At 30.7% G+C, this 22,549-nt stretch overlaps 1 protein-coding gene across 4 annotated transcripts in view; it reads left to right on the top strand.

Moving 5' to 3' along the window:
- Positions 1–22,549, top strand: part of LOC142327741 (rho guanine nucleotide exchange factor 17) — a 247,187-nt gene that overhangs the window by 192,814 nt on the left and 31,824 nt on the right. For all 4 annotated transcript variants that reach the window (XM_075371042.1, XM_075371043.1, XM_075371041.1 and 1 more), the window contains 5 exons: positions 807–1,114; positions 3,794–3,885; positions 6,211–6,433; positions 9,320–9,411; positions 18,401–18,677. In XM_075371042.1, the coding sequence (XP_075227157.1) occupies positions 807–1,114; positions 3,794–3,885; positions 6,211–6,433; positions 9,320–9,411; positions 18,401–18,677 (992 nt within the window). The remainder of the gene's footprint in view (positions 1–806; positions 1,115–3,793; positions 3,886–6,210; positions 6,434–9,319; positions 9,412–18,400; positions 18,678–22,549) is intronic.

Below are 22,549 nucleotides of genomic sequence, written 5' to 3' on the forward strand. Positions count from 1 at the left end.
TTAACTTATTTACGATCATAAATTTTAAATAGGACTAATAAGATCTACCTTTTTCCAACAGCACAAAGAATATACAAAAGCCACTTCATTTCACCGCTTAATATGCTTTCACAAATCATCCTATTTTACAAGCACCATTCTGTAAACACCAGCAACTGTATCAAAATCTTACACATGAACAATAAAATACAGAAACTATGCAGACAAGCGACTCAAATTACAAAAATGCTCAGACACTGTTCTAACTGAACAACTATTTAAAATAAACACAAACCCTGTTCAAACACATGATGATCAACAAACATCAGATTCAGAACCTGAACCAAACATCTCACTGTGTCCAATGGTAATGTACACTTTCATTTTTCAGTCTGCGAAAAAACTTTTTAAAACAAAAGCTTGATTTAGAACAAACCTACATTTGTTATAAAAACATGAAGTTTTTAGTTTAGTTTTTATTTAGTGAAATTTATTTATTTAAAGAACTCTTCATCAGTATGATTCATAGTAAATCGTAGATCAAAGCTTTTCTAAAAATACACCTTACCAAAAATGCGGTAAAGATTTTATCATATCTATTACAGGATCTTACCTTTTTGTAACAAAAGTTTTCAAGTTAATATTTTGCTGAACCACTTTCTTTCTTGCTTTTCTGATTCCTTGGTTATCTAGTTGTGCATAACGTAAGTCTAACAAGCCATGCGTGTTTTTAAAATATTTAAAATTAACTGCTTTATCTATTAATGTTAAATTGAATATTATTGTTATAAAAAAATATTACAAATAACTAATCTTTCTGATTTCAGACATTACTGAAGCATACTGAACCAAATCATCCTGATCATGGACCATTACTTGATGCTCAAAGAGAAGTTCATGCGCTTGCTGTTCGTATTAATTGCACAGAACGTGAAAGTCTTGAATTAGAACAGTTAGAGTCATTAATTGAAGGTGTGGGGCATCTTAACTCCCCGGATAGAACATTTATTCGTCACGATCTTGTAACTATGGTCACATCTCAGGGTCGTAAAGAACGTGCTTTGTTCCTTTTTTCTGATCTCCTGCTTATTACTAGTATAAAACGGCGAAGTGGCACGATACGAAAACCCTCAACGTAATTTACTTTCATTATTATAATTAGTATTATCATAAAGTTAATTCTTGTAAAGCCAAATGAACACTGTAGAATTCATTTGACTTAACCCTAAACAGCATTGTCTTTGAGATCCCTTGAAGCCCTTCAAGGCTTTGAAAGCCTTTTACAGCCTGCTTTTTATGCCGATGGAAGTAGAAATGCCCATAGGCACAACCACCATTCAGAAGCTGAAATTGTGAGCATATCCCACAAGCACAGTCAGACCAGAAAAATCTGTACCCTCTCTGAGGGTTGCTTACTTAATTGCTGAGGTAACAATACCTGCACAGTGGCTGAATAAAGTTTGGACTCCTGCTGCTCTGCAGTCTGAATAAGATTTATGTTGAGTTGAGTTTATAGCTTAGTGAAGGACGTCTGTATAAAATACAAGAGCTATTTATAGTGGGATTAAATGATATTAAATATACAAATATAAGTATTTACTTATTAAGTTATTTGTTTTCTTTTTTGCAAAATTGCAATGTTATGTACTTACTACAGTGGATGTAACATGAATCAAGGTTGATTCCAAAGGTTACATCCGATTGGTAACTGAAAATAAACTAGTTTTGATTGTGACATGGTGAATTTTCTGTAGGTCCCAAAATTGTATATTCACTGCCATCCATTCTGTTCACTACTTTAGTCGATGAAACGTGAACATTTTATTGTTACTACCATCGACTACAAACTATGTAGTATGATATATCTTTTGAATGTAGAAGGCCATTCATTACTGCAATCCAGAAATAATTGTGTCTTATTTATGATAATAGAATTATTAGTATAATTAGGTGAATGAGTGGATATATTCATTCATCTAACTAGCCAGAATAATTCAAGTGAACAATATCTTACAAAAAAATGATGGTTACATGTTTTAGGACCGCAATAGATTATTACTAGAGTTTGTGGTATCTGGAACCATGATAATGTCAGAAGTTTTGAAACACTGAAGAAGCTTTGGCAATACAGAAATCAAAATCAGTTAATTCAGGATCCTTGCAAAGGGTATTGTTATTCTGCACGATGATGCACATCCCACTGCACTGGTCTTGAAAGTATTTTTTTTTAATAGTTAAAGCAAGGGATTTTCAACCAAAGCTCTTTAAGCTTTAAGGGGAGGAAATCATTAGCAATCATTAGCTAATGATTGCTAATGGCAATCATTAGCATGACTGCCATCTTTTCACTTGGATGAAGGTCTGGTCAGCTATTTGGTACTGAAAACCATGAAGAGGTCTAAATGAGATTAACGATCGGGTGGTTACTCTGATGTTATAAGTCTTTAATAACTTACAACCTTATTCGAACAATTGTACAAATTGCTAATATTTTCATAAATGAAAGTTGCTTTTAAAATGACAATCGAGAGTACAAGAACATTAATACAAGAATTAATGAATATTTATAAACACAATATCCAGGACTGTACAAATTGGACTGCTACAACTACACTTAATATCAATTTCTACTATTTGTTATGCATTCATTCACAGATATAAATAACACAAACAAGAAAACATACCAACAGATCAGCAGCATTTGCAAATCACCTCATAGAAACAGGACATCTACACAGAGATAATAACTACAACATGCAACATTTTATAAGTTGCATGTAAAGCCACAAACTCAATAGAGTTGATCAATAAATGAAATTTGTAAAAATTCTGTAAATTTGCCAAAAATAATATAATTATTTGACAGGAGCGGGCTTATTTAAGAGTTTTTAAACTGTTCAAAATGAGCTCCATTAATGATTTCTCAATCTACTATATCGCTGATAATGATTTGCATAACAGTTTCAAAGTTTTCTTCTGGAATAATTCCATGCATAATTCCATGTATTCCATGAATACTGGAATTCTGGCATAATTCCATGTATTTAGAAAGAACTTTATTCATCCATTTTCTAAAAAAAAAAAAACATTAACTACATTTTTTACAATGTCTAACAATAGATTTTCAAAATTTGCCATCAGTAATGGTTGTGTAACTGTGCAGGGATATAACTATATGATTCTTACACACATGCACACACACGCACACACATGCACACACACACACACACACACACACACACACACACACACACACACACACACACACACACACACACACACACACACACACACACACACACACACACACACACACACACACACACATGCTGTTTCTGCCAGTAAGTATCCTTTTTCTAATTAAGTGATTACTTACAATAGTAATGGCATTTAAAATATTTTCACACTTTTATAAATATTTTCATGATTTTTATGAATTAATAAAATCATTGCATTTCTTATAACTTTACTTTATCTTTTATAATTAGTTCTTAAATTAATTATTATATGATGTATTAACCATCCTTTATTTTCTTTTACTCGTATTTGTGAAAAATATTATTTTTCTTTTTTTTTAAAGTTTTCCTACCTCTTGATCATCTGTAAGACCGATTAAAGGATATATTGATTTGTTGGAACAAAAAAATGTGTATAGAAGTAACAATAAAATAATTATAAAATACCTGTACTTGTTACTTTATATTAAGAAAATTGATTTTTAAATAATAATTGGAATGCTAAATCGATTAATTCAACCTGTTTAACTATAATTATATTTTTTTAATATAATTTATGTGTGTGTTTTGTTTTTTAGTCCTTCTCCTGGTAGTGTTGCGAGTACATTAGAAGCAAATAAATATAAAGTATTACTTAAAATATCACTACATGATTTTGAAATTGTTAAAAGTAAGTATGTCTCGCTGCAGCTTTTTGTATTATTGCTTGCTCTAGAAAATAAATGACAAAGGCATTATTATAATTACTGCTTATTTTAGTACTTAAACTTACTTACAAATGAGTGAGTACCAGCATTAGGAGATTCAGGAAGCTAAAGATTATGACTCACTTGTTTATATTTTTCTGTTTACTTGTAACTTTTTTATTGTCATTTTATGTCCACAAGTATGAACAATATTCCCAGTTATAATATTCCCAATATTTCCAGTTGCAATCAGAAAGTTGCAGGGCCAGGTGAAAAAAAAAGATATTTGTATATTTTGTTTAAAATGTGTTACCATTTCCTTCAGAGTGTTCCCATTCATTTTTTGCATCTCAAAGCAAAGCTGTTTTCCCAATATCAAAAACTTCTTTCTATCAGCTATAATTTCTTCAGAAGGAACAGTATAAAATCATAGGAAACTAAATCCAACTATTAGTTAGAGAACCAGAAGTGTATTTTTTTATATATTCATGTCAATCTTAAAAAAAAAAAATTTACTGATAAAAAAAGTAGGTTTAGAAGAATGAATAGATGTACATTGTATTGTAAGTAAAGAAACAGTTGCATACGCACTTTCTATTAAATTCTGACCTCTTATATAATTACCTCTATTGTATCTAGTATCTTAAAATGCCTCAGTAAACATCAGATTGATCAAAATATTAGGATGAATGAATCAAGGAGAACAGTCTTCGTAAGGAAAAAAAACCATATTCCCTTCACTGAACTGTGGACCTAACATGAGGCGTCTTTGATGCAGTTAAACAAGGGTTTTTCTCATGTTATAATTGTTATTTAGTTTGGTTTGTGTGTCATAACAGTAAATTAAATTTTCATCTACATTGTAAATATCAACTGAAAATTTGATCTTCAATAATCTTCTCATAAAGCCAGCAGCATGTGTTTCTTGCCTTGTTTTAGATTATCAAAAATTAATGAATGAATCTCTGTTTATTCAGATATTCTGTTAGGATCTCATGACAAACTCAAATTTTTCTTCATCGGTAAAGTTTGGTGTTTTCACTCCACACTTGCTTTGTGTTTTGCCAGTAATCGACTAAGTAATTGCAACAAATTTGTACTTATCTGCGGTAAGCTTTCTTGGCATCTATCTCACACAGGCTTTATGGAAGTTGAGCTAATCATTTATGATTTAATAGGTACAACCATGACTAATCTGCACAGAACATGCTACATCGTTGGTGCAACTCACCAGTTTGCCAGTACCATTTCTCAAGCTTACTGAATCTTCCCTTAAGATGGAAGTTAACAGGCTTGCTGAACCCTCTTTGTGAATTACACTTATATCTAACTTTAAACTTCTCAGTCCACTCATACACACTTCTTCATGATTGAGCACTGTCTGTATATTGTGTTGTAAGTCTCTGATGAATTTCTGGCACAACTTCTCATAAGAGAAGTTGGATCACTGTTTTTTGTTCCTCCTTGATGCACACCTGCTTACACAACAGGCATGGTTACACTGAAACAAAAATAAGAAAAAATATCCTATTGAGATCAGACTTCAATAACATGACAACAGACAACAGTAGTATCAACTCTAAGCATACATGTGCAGAAAACAGTGTAATTAACCTAAAGATATATTAGGACAAATCTGTGTTTAATTTTTTACTCATCTACATATGTTTAATCTGTTACGTCACTGAAGTTGCCTTCTTTGAATAAACCCTATACTATTTTTATTATATTACAAGTGACTTGACAAAATGCGTCTTTTCACTCCACTTGTTTCTGTGTCTTATATTGTATGACTTTATTAATAGAAAAACAGACTGCATAGTTGCTGAATGGGCATCGTACTTAAAAAGTATAATTATTTTTTAATTATTGTAAATATTAATGTAAATTATCAGTCATGGAACCATGTTGTCCCTCATGTATAAGATGTTACTGAAATGTAGTATTTTGGAATGAACAGATGATTATATATTTGGCTACACGGTGTGATGAGAATATTATTACTCCATGAAATTTACATTAAATTTAAAACTAGTTTATTACATAATAAATTAATTACTAATATTTTATAGAACAATGTATTTCATAAATAATTAAATAGATTACTTATTTATTATAAGTAATCCTTGTTCTATAAAACAATGGATTACTTATAATCCATTACTTATAATGGATAAGTAATTAAAACATTCAAGAAGAATGTTTTAATTACAAACATTCTTCTTAAAACATTCTTCTAAAACATTCTTCTTAAAATAATTATGTAAAATTGTGTGGTCTATTAATGTTTTGTTCAATTTTTTTTACAGCTAAGGATGAAAACGTTCGTAGGTTACTTAGGGAAATGGAACATTTATTAGAAGATGTTCAAACAGTCAACCAAATTATGGATCTATTAGCGACACTTCATTGTTCACATTCTCAAGTCGAAGATGCAGTTAGAGAATTGTCATCAACATTAAGTAAACAACTTGCTGAACGACAAAGTGCTGATTCGCAACTTTCTTATCTTGAACTTATTGTTCAAACAGAGTACGTACGGATAAATTAACTAATCAAAAGAAAAGAAAATTTTAATGAGTTTTTCTCATTTCAATTAAAACATTTAGAAACATTCTGAATAATTTGTATAAGGAAATTACCAGATTTGTAAAAATATTATAGTACTTTCATTATATTATACAGCTGATGTGTAACACTATACCGCATATAAGGATGCGATTAACATTTACAAATGAACTGAAGTGAAAGTAGAAAGCAAACATCTTTTTACTGATAGTTGTTGAGTAAGTCAATGAATGATGGCTTGAGTAAGCCATGATAATGCAGTAAAGTTGTTGCTACCAACTGGCTACTGTCTATCAGTGTTACAAGGGATCTTTGATAAATCTGCAAAAGTAAAGAAGACACATTTTTCAGAAAAAACCTTCTTTATTTCTCTTCATAATGATTAATTTTTTCAGTCCCTAAATTGCCAGATGTTTCATTAAAAATTTTATAATTTAGCATAATTTTTTTTCCATCAAAAAGCCATATCTTCAAGCATAGATACAGATAATAGTCCAAAAATGCAAAACCTGCAAGTAGGGGGATGCAGTAAAATTTATTAGCAAAATTTGAATAAGTTTGCTGTCACTGTTGCAGAATAGTGAGCTGATGCATTATCTTTATAAAAAAGAAAATTCTTTTTCATTAGATGGGGTAATTTTTTCTTCATTTACTCATTTAAGTAATCCACCGCAGATGCATAATATTGCCCAGTTATTACTTTATACTTCCCCAGAAAGTTAATGAAGATTCTGTCGCTAACATCCCAAAAAGTAGTTGCCATCCTCTGCTGATGAAAAAATTTTTGGCTTGGAGATCCTCAATTGTAAGCTTTAACAGTTCTTCGGTTTCAGGTCGATAGTGATATATTCTAGTTTCATCAACTATTATGAAATCCCAAAAATTCCTCTCAGTTATGAAACAGCCTCAAACTGTACTTACAAATGCTTACTTCTCTGCAGTCATAACCTCAACAGCCATCCAGAATATTTGTCATCATTTGTGTACATATGACCAATTTGAAAATAACCAAATCACTTGTTTGGTTATTTTAATGTTTATCAACTACTTTAATCTACGGAGCCAACTTGCCATAGTATTTATCCAGCTCAGCTTTAGTTTCCTGTGCAGTTCCCAAAAAGTAATGTTCGATCACCCACAAGAGTCTCTTTCACCCAGTTTTCATAAATAGCAATCAACTCAAACAAATAACAACAATGGAATTATAAATGTTACTAAAATTTAGTGTATGCTAGTAGGGGATTTGCAGGAACTAATAATGACCTCAATAATATACTATGAGCTTCTTATCTTCCTGGATTAATCAAACACCATAGCCACAACTTGATAAACATTATAACTATAACAAGTGTGCATTTACTTGATAAACATCAAGTGGTCAACACTATTTATGGTATGTACATTTCTGTATGTATAAAAATGATTGTTACAAAATCATACTCGGAAGAGTTGTTCCGAGTTGTTGTGTGTCTCTCTCTCTCTCTCTCCCTCTTCTATGTCTCTCTCTTCTCTATCTATACTTATTTAATCCTCTCACAATCTGTATCATTCTATTGTCATATGAGAATTGACATTTCCAAACACCTGCCTTCATAGATGTCAATTACTTTCTTATAAGGTAATTATAATTACACCAGATAAAACAACATATTAGTTTATGTTATATTAACTATTTATCCTGTAATTCCATATACAACACATCACACTCATCCAGTTTCCTTAGTAAAGTGGTAACATCTATTTCATTTGGTTAGTTCTCGAGGCAGATTTACATCACTAATTTCATCTCTTTTTTCTGTTTAGCCTTCGGAAACACCATAAGGTATTACTTCAGATGATGATATGTATAAATGTAAATTAAGTGTAGTCTCGTACAGTCTCAGGTCAACCATTTCTGAGATGTTTAGTTAACTGAAACCCAACCACCAAAGAACATTAGTATACACATTCTAGCATTCAAATCTTTCATATATAATTGTAATTTGGAGGACAGTGTGCTAATTTAGTAAAAAAACAGTTTCAGACATTCAAAGAAATTTAAACAAATGACCATTTACAATTCAGATGTTGTTTTCTATAACTTTCAAAGATTTTAAAACCCCATATAAAAAATACAACTAAAAGTTTCACTTATCAATATATTAATATGACGAATATGTATTAAAATTAATAAAAATATTAAGTGTTTTTAATCATACGATAGATGTATTGACAAAATTGTGATATCAACCTGTATGTACCCTCTTTCATAAATAGAAAATTAAAAAATTAGAAAATTGTTTTAGACTAAGTTGTTCAAAATTTTATAAAATTAAAATTTCTTTAAATTATTTACATAGAAAACTATTTTTTTATCAAATTTACTTAAATTATTTATTTATTTTTTCCTAAAATAATGATTGAAAACATTATATTTACAAATACAGACATAATCATACACTTACGAATGAACACATAAATTTTGAAAATGATAAATGATTTAAATTGTTAAACCTTTTCAACAGCTTCTTTAATTGTAGCCAATATTTAATTAAGTTGATCAGTTGTTATTTAATTAATTTGAACTATCAGTTTAATGTATGATAAGGGTAATTACTACTATCTCAGATATGGTAGTTATTAAAATACTATCTCGCTTGTTTATAGTTAGTTTTTAAAATGTTATCTCCAAGATATTGAAAAGCATTTCCAATTGATTTGAAAAGCATTTTTTATAAAGTTGAGATTTTTATTAAGTTCACTATTTTGGATGTAAAAATGAGTAACCTTTATTAATAATTATTAGTTTCATTTTTATATAAATAAGTTTTAGATATTTATATATTTTTCAATTTTTTTGGTTTATTATAGTACTGGTGTCGAAAATATATCGTTAATATTTTCAAAGCCCGATAAGAGAAGTTGTTGGGAAGAAGCTGTAAATGAAGCAAAACAAAGATTAGGTAAGTTTTGACATAGCTGTATTTGTTAATTTCATTAATGTTTTTTCAATATTATTATTATTGAGCATTTCCAAATACATTCATAGTAGGAAGGTTAAGTTCTGCTGAAAATTCAATAATTAAAAACTGATGCAACTTCTCGTATACTTGTTTATTTTTAATGTTAAATTTTATACATTTATGATTACTTACAAATTTTTGGTAAGATTTCCTTATAATTTTTAATTATTATTTTTTTATAATTACAGTAAATATCGTTTATAGGGACCGACGATTTTAGGTCATTGTAACCGGTAGTAACAATAACCGTTGTTTAAGTAGTTAGTGGTACTACTTTAACATAGCATCTACAGGGGTATTAGTAATACAGTAATAATAATAATTTATTTCCACAAAAATTTTATAAAAAAAAACTACGCAATAATAAATACAAATACGGTAGAGTAAAAGAAAATGGAGAAAAATTACTTTTTCTGCATAAAGTCAGTTATTTTGCTTTGTTTCGAAAGTTTTGAGTTCACAATCTTTTCTAAATCAAAACAAACACTCTCTGATTTTCATTAGAAACTCCTCTAAAACTGAGAAACTGGCAAACGGTTTTCATTACCGCTTCTGGAAGATTTGGCGGATTGATGTCTGTCTACATCGTTGTCGCGTCGTTACCTTCGTTGTCATTACCTACGTCCCCGCCGTCTATTTCTGCTAGTACTGAAGCCGCTACATCATCATATGTTACAGTTTCATGCGTTTCTAAATCTTTATCAACGTTTTGATAATCTCCAAACAATGCATTTGATAACGAATGGTTTGGCAGAGTTATTGCTCCATTCTGCTAAAGATTCTTCTTCGCGTGCAACGTCAGTAACTTTGGCAGCCTGTGGTAAAAATCCAAAAGCAATTTTGCATATCAAAAGCAATTTTTTACTGTCAACGGAGGAACCTCATTCCATGATCTTTCTAACATAATTATGGCATCCATATTAGTTATTTGTATTTATTTTTTTGATCTAAATCCTGAATCACTTGTAAAATTAAGTGTTTTTTGTTATTGTACTTTTACCGCCTTGATTTAAGGGCTGTCAGACCGCTGTTGTATTCAGTGGTAAGAACAGTAACTTTATACAAGAAAGATTTTCGATGTGTGGATGAGTCGGACACTTGTCAATGAGCAGCAGCATTTTATCATTTTTAATCTTTAATTCACGGTCCCATTTTCGTAACCAAGACGTAAAGATATCACTTGTCATCCAAGCTTTCTTGTTACTTTCATACAAAATAGGAAGCTATTTCAAACTTTCAAAACATCGGGGATTAGCACTTTTCTCTATAACTAGAAGTTTTTTCGTCAGTTAATTACTACTGTTAGTTTTTCTTTTGATAATTTTTCACTCGAACACCTTTCGTCTTTAAATCGAAGGGTTCATTCCGGCGTCAGTTTTAAAAAAAGACCGGATTCATCAGCATTACAGATTTCTTCGATCGAATAGCCCTATTTTAATTTTGGCCAAATGGTTTCTACCAACTTTTTCTTTTTTTTATTCTCCCCGGTACAATATTATGACGCTGACGTAACCGTTTTATCCAAGCTGAAATTATTTCACGTGGTTTACCAAATTTTTCAGAAAAATGGTTCGCCTTAGCTTGCAATAAAGAGCCGCTAATAGGATATTACTTGTCCTCTGGTATTTAAATCATTTTGACAGCGCTTGGTCTAAATCATTATGTTGACTAGGCCGTAATTTTTTTGATTTCATAGATTTTGTTTCAAAATTTTTCTTAATTTTTTCACGGTTCTTCAATATCACCGATATTGTCAAATGACCTGTGCCTAATTCTTGGGCTATGTCTTACTAGTTTTCACCATTCTCTAACCGCCAAATAATGTGCGCCTTTTCCTCTATGGCTAATGTTTTTCACAAAGTCATAATTAAATCACTATTGAATAAATTACACAGGATACGTAAAATAGAATACTGTACCCGCACGATATGATACTCTTATACCAAAAGATTAATAAAAACTGACTGCATCAGATTACAATAATCTGGTACAGAAAGAATATAAAAAAATAACTACGTTACATACGTAAGAAAAAAGGAACCGTTAAAATATTTCTGTAACTACAATATAGATATACTACGCTAGTGGTGAGTCCTTCTCTCCTTCATTATAAAGATAAAATGTTGCATTGCAGTGGGAAAATTAAGACATAACTGATATGTCACTACAAACGATGCCATTATAAACAACGTACATATTGTATTTATACGTTAACAGCATATCAACTAACCAAGATAAACCTTTTCGGTCACTATCCGATATATCATTATATCGATGTCACTATAAACGATACTGTAAATATTTTATTCAGGTCTAGACAATTGAATATTACGTAGGTAGTCTGGAGATTCTGTAGTCTGGAAATGCTCGGGTTACAGCTTAAGAAGTTTTGGCCAAATTCTGCTCCAAGAACAAAATGAAGGTATACTGAAATTCTTGGATTTTAAATTAAGCAGTAAATTTGATGCTTCAATAATTTAAGAAGTTAGGAGTTGTTTAAGTATAAGATTTACGAAGGACTGGATCGGGTGAGGTTAACTTATTAATTGGCCTCGTAAGTTACTTGACTTTACGTCAGTGGATTACAATGTGTAGGTTACATGAAGGATTAGCGTACAAATAAATAAATAAATGCAGTTCAAATTTAAATGAAACAACCTCGATGCATTAAGAAGAATCATCCAAGAAATTTTAAATACAGAAAAATGTAAACAGTGAAAGAGGATATTTTGAACAATTATTCTAATAGTAAGTTTGTTAATACATTTTTATTTACTTATTTTTAGTAAATCGTTTGTTTCTAAGTATTTTTTAAAATTGAAATGATTCGTATTTTGGTTTAAAATGACAATACAGTATTTTTCTACCACATTTTAGTGTGCTTTGTTTTTAATAAAAACCAAATATCTTAAACTCTTCATCATATTCTGTCGATATTAATTACATAGATTTTCTCGGAATGAAATTCTCTACAGATTTTATTTGTTTACTAATAATTTTACTTAGTTATTGTATGTCAAACCTAAAAAATAGTGTTTTGCAACAAAAATGTTTTGTGTTTTACAATAATTTTCTCAGAAATTACTAGTGATACTGTTCCGGAAATTGTGATATTCAATTTTTCAGATGAAAAGTAGACTATGTCAAACCATCAAATGTACCTCTTAATTTAAATTTCAAGAATTTAGCATGGCTTCAATTTATCCTTAAAACAGAAATGAGGATGAAATTTTTTGTTAAATCTAATTCAAAATCAAAGCGTCTCTGAACCCATGTATGTGTGAATTTTTTCTTTATCTTCACTTTCAGAATATGTCCTAAAATTCTTTACCTATACTTGTAAAGTAATAAACAAATACGGGAAGGAAATAAATCAAATAAAAAGGTAAATTTGAGAAATATTAATTGAAATTGAGTGTGTATTATTTATTTGCTTGTACATCAACACACTAAATGAGGATTTTATATAGAAATTTCTGATCTATTCTGTTATTATTTGAAACTCATCAATCAAATATTGTAAAAAAACTTAAATTTGAATAAACTGAAAGGAAAATCTTTTAGATAAGTCAATAATTTATTAAAAATTTCCACAAAATTTAGATCCTTTCTTGTAGGTCAAAGTGTAATAATGTGTTACTCAAGAGCGATTTTGTTGTCTGGTATGAAAAGTATATCTATATTTTTGGGAGTAGATGTCTATTGTTTAAATAAAAGCAGTTATTTGTAATAAACAGATGGAAAGTTAATCTTTTTAATAATTAAATATCATAAAAGTAATGATAAAACATTTTTGTGTGTGTAGTCATGAGAACTGTGCATGTGTGTATATGTTAAAGTATACGTTTTTAGTGGATTTTCAAAGATTTTGAAAATGCTTCTGTGCCCAGTAATGTTTATACATATGTATTTTCTTTATTTTTTTACTAAAAGCACATTTATAATTTTAATTATTGTCTTATCATACTTTTGTCAGGGAATTTTGTACACGTTTCACCACATCAATGTATGAGTATCATCAGGGAATGAAAATATCCACAATTGTGTTTCATCATTCTTGTATGCAAAAATACATAACAATAAACACAAAACGTAATTGTAGATATTTTCATTCCCAGATGTTGATCGTACATTGATGCGGCAAAACATGTAGGAGATTCCTATATATAAATATATCATCAGACAAAAATTAATATTATATATGTGTTTTTAGTAAAGTAAAATAAATTTAGTAAAGTATCTCTAGTAAAAATACTCATGTATATGTATAAGATTTTTCTTCTGCTCTACCAGATGCAAATGTTAACCAATTTTGACAAAACTTGCTGGGATGATGTGAATCTATTGGGATAGAACCCTATTGATTTTCAAGCAAGTCGGTTTACAGGAGCCAGAGTTAGAAGCAAAAGGGGTTTTTGGATATATTTTTAAGGTTAACTAAATCCAGAAATCTGCCCTTCTGACACACTGCAACAGATTTTTTGAAAATGTAAATTACTCTTAAAAAATCAAACCACTGGGACTTCAAAGCTGCAAAGAAAGAATGCTTAAAAAATGCATTAATTAAAATTAGGTTTGTCAATGACAATTGTGGTGAAAATTATGAACTATTAATTCTTTAATATCAATCCTAACCAAATTTATTAAATGTTTAAAAAAACTTATATCACTATGCATTTAGCATATTAATACAATTCAGATAATAAATCTAAAATTATGTGGGAAATAATCAGAAGTGAAAACAGATTTTGTAGTAAAGCAGCTAAGATAACTTCACAAATCAGCTGAGTTCGAAGTCAAGAGTTCCAAGGTTTAAATCATACTAAAGGCAGAGTTACTTTTATATGGATTTGAATACTAGATTGTGGGTACTGGTGTTCTTAGGTGGTTGGATTTCAATTAACCCATACCTCAGGAATGGTCTACCTTTTCTTTTCTTTCTGTTTCCTGTTTAGCCTCCGGTAACTACCGTTTAGATAATTCTTCAGAGGATGAATGAGGATGATATGTATGAGTGTAGTCTTGTACATTCTCAGTTCGTTCCACAGAATGAATGTGTGAGTTCATTCTCACGCATTCCTGAGATGTGTGGGTAATTGAAACCCAACCATCAAAGAACACCGGTATCCACAATCTAGTATTCAAATCCGTGTATAAATAACTGGCTTTACTAGGACTTGAACGCAGTAACTCTCGACTTCCAAATCAGCTGATTTTGGAAGACGCGTTAACCACTAGACCAACCCGGTGGGTTAGGAATGGTCGACCTGAGACTGTACAAGATTACACTTCATTTACATTCATATATATCATCCTCATTCATCCTATGATTAATACCTTATGTTGGTTTTGGAGGCTAATCAGAAAAAGAAAAAAGGTAAGATAACTTCATCAAAAATGCAAAAGAACTCAACTACTGCTATCTCATATCTACTCGTGTAGCAGAGGAACTTAATAAATTTTTTTCAATAATTCAAATAACAATTACATCGATCCACTAAATACAAAACAATTCACCTTGAACAGTTTCTGTTGATGAATCAGGATTTTTATTTTCTGTTGTTACCAAGAAGTATTTTATATTTTGGCTTACAGAAAAAGGACCTTATGCGTTTGCTACAATTTTTAAAAATTTACCGACCATTTTAAAAAATCTTCCTGCTAATTTATTTGCAGAAATATAATTAAAAGATTTTCTTTTACAGCAACCACTTTACTCTGTTGGTATATTTTAAAATAATATTAATTAAAAAGTAAAAACTCAATTTTCTGCATCCAGTTCATGTATATAAATTTGTCCGCAAATAATTGTCATTAGTTTCTTCGGAATTGTGAATTATTTTGTAGTTATTCTATATATTTAGTATCTTCATGTGTTTACCTTAATATTACTTATTGTGTTCAAATTTTAAATTAATATGGAAAATAATTTCATCTATTTTTTATTTTATAATTGAGTATTTTGTGATACTTCTCTGGTCAAGGTTTTACCGTGGTTTTCTTTGATTTATCCAAGAAATTGTTGGGGCAGTTAAATTTTTTGTCTATGGAGTAGCATACTTACATGTTCCTGATGTTACCTATATAATGTGTTATTTACATCAATTAGAATAAAAGATTTTTTATTTTATAATTTATTTACACTGCTTTTTTTCTCTGACATCAGCTATTTTTAATGCTGTTGATTTGCTTGATTTATGAAGAGATAAAATGCATTTAGAATGCTGTCAAAATGTGTGTTAGATTTGAGTTGTCTGTTCATTTAATACAAAATGCTAAAGTATTTTAAGGTGTAGTCTTTTGCAGTGTATTTACAGAATATTAATGTTTACATTTGTAATTTGTATGTAATAAAAGCTGTTGAGAAACAACTCTAGGTCGCTATGAAAGGATTGTGTGTTCATTCATTCTATCTTTGTTTTAACTAATCTAATAAAGAGAAAATATTTTGGTTTAATTTTTGAGTTTTGTTGATTAATTTATAATTAAGCAACGCCATTTACGAACCTTATCAAAGAGTGTATCCAATTGAATAAGTGTAGTCGGATGTGAATAGTATGATATTGCATTACAGTAATGGCTGGAATGTGTAAATGAGTTACTTCAAACTCGTTTTATCAATTTTTTGATAAATTTTTATCAGTTTTTTATCAAAAACTGTTAAAATATTATTTTAAAATTTATTCTGTCTTTGTTTTTTTTTACTTTGCAATGATAAATGCATTTATTTTTTCTGCTATCTGACAACCACTTCATATCATTTACTTATTTCTATGATAATCTTTTAATTTCAGAATACTTATATATGAAACATGTTTAAAATTATTTTCTTAATGTACAGTAATTTTTGTCTTCCCTTATGTTACTAACCTAGAGAAAAACCTTGATTCTATAATCTACCTAAGTGAATTATCTTGAAATGTAGCCTATTAATCTGGTTCTTTCACCCATAAGAAAGCTTCTTTCTTCTTCAGTTCTTACTAATTTTGTATCTCTTCATTCTCTATTTTCTCAGTTCACCTGATTTTCAATATTTTTCGTATGTTTTAATGTATCTATAAAAAGGATGAATTTTATATTCATCTTTCTGGCTTTCCTTATTTCACTGTCATGAATTGCTACACCACACAAGTATTTTTAAGAAAATCTTTCTTATGAAATTATTTTTTTGCAAGAACCAGTCTGTTCTTCGTTATTTTTTTACATTAACCATCTTTTTTTTTGTAACTTTACGTTTTAAGTGACAAGATTCTTTAAATATTGGTAAATTATTTTCACCGTTGGTAGTGTATAATTCCTCATCTTTCTCCTTTGTACAACAGATTTCATTATCTTTGTTCTATTTTTATTTATTTTATATTAATTCTTTCACATTATATTAATTTCTTTGAATTTTATGATTATGACTAGCCGTGGCCCGCGACTTCGTCCGCGTGGGATTTATTCACTCGTTACAAATAGTACTTCATTGTGAAAATTGATTCGCAAAAATTAACGACTATTTGATACATAGCTGAAACCTGCGACTTCGTCCGCGTCGGAATCACTTAATTTATTGAATATAGCTGCCCGGCCCGGCTTCGCACGGTTGGTGTACCCATTTAAAAAAATAAGATATTTGTTGCAGTTGTTCAGGGTTTTGGGCCACTTGTTCAGCCGTTTCTGCGGTAAAATACACCCTTTGGCCGTTTTCTAAGTGGACGACTAACTGCAAGACTGTAGGATGTCGCTCGTGAATGGGAAATTCTAAAATTCGCCAAACAGCTTCGGATGTACTTATGTACCGGCCATTTACATAGTTTTCCACTTCATCGTTTGGGTTTTTGACGCTAAAAGTAGCTTGGTCAGATCCTTTATTGATATATTTACAAATTTATTTGACGGCTTGAACCGAGTGGCAGTACTCGATATTTATGTGCGCGTTAAACATCCTACACAATAATGGAGAATAAGGGACAATCCACCTATTATCTATATAGAAAGTACTTCCTCTGATATTTAGCGTAGCGCTCTGGCCTCCATTTTCGGCGTCACGACGACGATAAACTGGATATCCGTCCTCTCCGGTTTGGGTATCGTTGACGAAACGTCGAGGGTACTTTTTTTGTGCAGATACCGTTTTTCATACATGGTGCTGTTAAGTTATGCTCTCCGCATGGACCGTGCACCATATTTTTAGTAACGATATCGTACAATATCGGGTCGTTTTGTTGGTTGGGCAGTTCCGCAACTATGACACTATCAATTTCGTCTGGCTGGATTTTTCTTTCTAGCCAAAACAGCAAATGACAGTGAGTAAAACCCCGCTTCTGCCACTCCACACTTGCCATGTAACATTTCACTTTGCCGAATATTTCATCTTTTGTGAATAATTTTATGAATTTTTTCATCTTTAAATGAAATATCCTTGAAATTATTTTTATTGCACTAGCCTGTAAACTATTTCTAGTAAGTTGAGATCTTAATCTTTTGGGCATTTTGAAATGATAAAAAAAACTAAATACTACATCAACTAATACTAAATTATTTGCTTACATGTTGAACAGGAATTAGCCTGTATATGAAGTGGTGATTAAAAAATTATAAAAAATTCAAAATATTTTCAAGGAAAAATATTCGAAATCGCACACAACCGCTGCGTATGAAGCCGACCGCGCGAATGAGCCTTTATTTTGTGACATTGACTCCCCTCCCTTTGAGACACGACGACGACGAACAGTTGCTGGTTACTGAATTACAAAGATAGAAAAATTAAAATTTGTTGCTTAAATAACGCGGTAAAAAGTAGCCTGTGTTCATCAGGGATAATGTCGGCTTCTAATGGAAAAAGAATTTTTCAAATCGGTCCAGTAGTTTCGGAGCCTATTACAAACGAACAAATCTTTCCTCTTTATAATATTAGTGTAGATAATTACCTTTTATGTTACAGCTCTTTCAGTGGATAGAAGACCTAGTCCTGAGTTTTTAGCACCGGTACCTATACGAAAGACAAGAGCAGGATTACAATTCACATGCGCAGCACCGACATTATTATCTGTGACCGGTCCAGGTGGTACAAGCTGTAGAGATGTTTGGGTATGCAATAGTGATGGTTATGTTGGCCAAGTCTGTGTGTTATCATTAGACCCTGAACCAACCGTAACTTCCTGTAACGGTGTATGCAATGCTCGTATTCTTTGTATCGCCGCTGTTCCGGGTTATTCTGTGTGAGTATATTTTTGTTTGCAAAAATTTTAAAGGCTTCTTTATTTAATTTATTATTATATAGTAACTTAGTATAATTCTGTGTTGGTAATATTTGCTGTAAATCAATCCATTCATCATTTCTCTTTCTGAGACCTAGAAATATTTTTAATTAATTGAAGGAAAATTATACTAGCATTCAGTGAGAGATTGATATATGAATTACTTTTAAGATAGATTTTTACTTAAGTGTATTACGCATAGTATAACTAGGTGGCTGTCTTACATGTTACTACAGTGTTGAAGAGGTGTCAGAATACACCTATCCACTGCCTTCCAAAAAACTAAAAAAGTTTTATAAGTTATAATTTATAGCCCAATTGCATAAAGGTCATGAATTGTAATGAATATTCTGTAGTCTACTAAAACAAACAGACGGAATGTATGAATTATTTATAGATAATAAAAGTGAATTATATATTTATTACATATAAATAGCATTCTTTCAAACAATTATGCATTCATTCAAACAGAATAACAAACCTGTCATTCTTTCAAACAGTTGAGTTTTGTAGAAGGGAAAACTTTCACAGTTGATTAGGTTGAAGTTCAAAACGGAATTTGTAAAGTATGCTTCATCACTTTGTACAAGCAGTGTTCACACATGCTGTATTTTTTTTTATAAAACTAATATGTCTTAATGATATTTATCTACAGATTCACAATTAATAGCACAATACTAAATAATTTGATTTTTTGTAATGGCCATTTTACATCAGTCTAATGTTTTATAAAATTACATAAACAATTACTCCTGTATCATGTATGACAAGACTTAAATAGAGGTATAAAAGTAGTTTTGGTGTGTTTCATCAGAAATTTAGTACTGTTTTTAAATGTTTTTCAAGGAGACAAGTCTAAATTATTACAAATTTTAAAAAAATAAATAAATTTATTATAAATTACTTTCTAAATAATGAAAATATGCTTAGATAAGAATTTTACATAACTCTAAGATTCTTTCCTCTGTGGTAATTCTAATCTGAGGAGTTCTAATTTTATTCTGTGGTAATTCTTTTTCTGAGGATTTCCAAAACTAGCAAGGAAGGAGCCATATCATAATTTTGTAAAAATCTTCTGTTAGCTTATCCAGTAGGCATTTAGAAATTAATTGAAATAAACTTATTCTTTTTATATAAAATCAGCATTTTATATTCATTTATTTAATCATTATTATAATTTCTTTGAGTACTAAAGCAGTTAAGTGATTTTTTTTAAATATCAATGATATTTTTATAAAGGGATATCATTTCAGAATATAATAGGATTTTTAAATTGTTTGGTATACAGAAATCGTTAAAACAATATGAATTTTACTGTATCATTTTGGAAAGAAAATTAGATAATAAAACTGAATAATGGAACTGTGGAGCAGAGATTAATTTATTATGACAATGTGAATTAAAGAGTAGGCTAGCTGAATTCTTTTACCTATAGACAGATTGTGATAAAAATAATGAGAATTTTAATTTTTATCAAAAAGGAATTTACTTATTCTGCTGTACTGATATTGTCTCCTTCAAAGTAATTCTCCACGGATCCAACACATATCCCAGCAGTTCTTCCAATACTCAAAATATTTGAGGAAAAACATTTTTGATGTAGCCTAAATCCTCCTAGCAATTTTTTCTTTAATTCATTAATCATAACAAACTGAGAATACAGGTATATTCTCCTAGTGTATTGAATGAGGTACACTCATTCAGGCTAGTAAACTAAAAATAATAACTGACCTAATGGACCAAAACAAAATTTTCATCATGGAACTGCAGGTAATAAGAAAACTGACCAGGACACCAGGAATCTCAAGGATGTAGGCTCTACAAATATATACCAGGAAAGAGAGTGGTGAAAAGTGTTCCACAGTTTGGAACAGTTTTTTTGGTCAGCCTTAAAATAATAGACTCCATGCTAGAATTCAAGTAACAATCCCCAAGAATCTCAACACTCACCCTAAAAGCATCTAATAAAATCTACATCATAATAAACTCCCACACCACCACTAATTATAAAAACAAATCTCCAAAAGACCATAAAGAAACAGAAAAATTCTGGATTTTACTCAACCAGACTATAAATAACATCCCCAACTAAATCGGAGACTTCAGTGCTCAACATGCTCAACCAGGCAGAGAAAGAAGATACCATGAATTATTGGAAAATGGGCTGCCCAAAAAAGAATAAATGAAAACAGACAGAGACTTATTGATTTCTGCAGAAACCATAACCTAATTTCTAAATCCACATATTTCAAGAGGAAACTCAAAATCTGGAAACATCGTATCTACACTAAAGGAGAATGGCAATTTGATCATGTCTTCATGGACAAACACCACCTCAAAGAGATCTACAATGTAAAGTTCTCCGAGGAGTAGACACAGGCTCAGATCATTACATAGTGAAAATTAAAATGATTAAATTCACTCCCCAAAAGAAGCAACAAAACAAACTCCCTAAAACTGAAAGAAAAATATACCCTTCCCAAGTAATCCAAAGTGAAGATTACAAAAAACCAACTGAAAAAATAACAATCACGGATAAACTCGAAGACCTAGTCAACAACCTTAAACAAATTGCAGAAGAATTAGCGCCATAAAAACCCTATAACAGCAAATGTGACAAAATGGTGAAGGAATATCAAGCATGGCTATTACACCAATCCCAGAAATCAGAAACATCCTTCCAAAATGTAGTCAAAGAAAAGAAACCACCTGAACCCTAAGAAAAATAAAAAGACAACACCATAAAGACATACTGAAATCAATAGAAATCAACAAAATGCAGTCGACAGACAACCACAAAACAACCTTCAAAAAACAGCTCCAAAAAATGCAATCCATCTACACTACTAATGAAAGATAAAAACCATAATCTGGTCCAAACAATAAAGACCATACAGAAATCCTAGCTAAATATTTCAACAAACTCCTAAATTGTGAATAACCAAAAGAACTCTTAAATCTCAACACCAGCACCCCAGTAACAACACTACTGGAAAACAAGTCTACGAAGTACTGGATGAGAGGAAAAATAATAAAATGATGGGAGATCAGACCTGTATAGAGATCTGGAAACATGCAGGAAGACCAACAAAAATTACCCTTCATCAATAACTTAACATCTGGGTCAAAGAACTACCAGAACACTGGATGACAGCCTTTGCCCACCCGCTACACAAAAAAGCAGACAAAACAGACCCTAACAACTACAGGGGAATCACTCCTAGACACAACACACAAAATTCAAGAATCATCCTCAACAGGATCGTTTTACAACTCAAAAAAGAACTAGAAGAATATTTGTAGACCTTAAAGAAAACTATTGCATCCACAGAGAATTCCTACTAAAAATTCTAAGACACCTGAGATTACATCCCAGATTAATAAACATGATAAAACTGACCCTCACAAACACTAAGTCAAAAGTGAGATTCAGAGGCAAACTCTCTGAACCACTTGTGATCAAAACAGGAACTGCACCTAGGCGATGGATTTTCACTACTACTCTTCAACTGCCCTCTAGAAATGTTAATGAGGGAATGGCTTAAAAAATGCCCCCCAAAAGTAAAAATAGATCGCAAAATCAAAACAAACTGTCTTGGTTTTGCCAACGACTTGGCATTGCAAGCAAACAACATCAGCAAAGCTAAATCACAGTTATTAGAACTTAAAAATTATTGCAGATAAAATTGGCCTCAACACATCTTTTAAAAAGACAGAAATTATGCCCCAAAAACAAGCGCAATTAAAAGAAGCAAACATAAACAGTAATAAAATCAAAATAGTAACCCAATTTAAAAACCTCAGAGAAATAATAACAATCAACCTAAGTGAAA

Source organism: Lycorma delicatula, chromosome 7, assembly GCF_047948215.1.
Source record: "Lycorma delicatula isolate Av1 chromosome 7, ASM4794821v1, whole genome shotgun sequence".
Taxonomy (NCBI): Eukaryota; Metazoa; Arthropoda; class Insecta; order Hemiptera; family Fulgoridae; genus Lycorma; species Lycorma delicatula.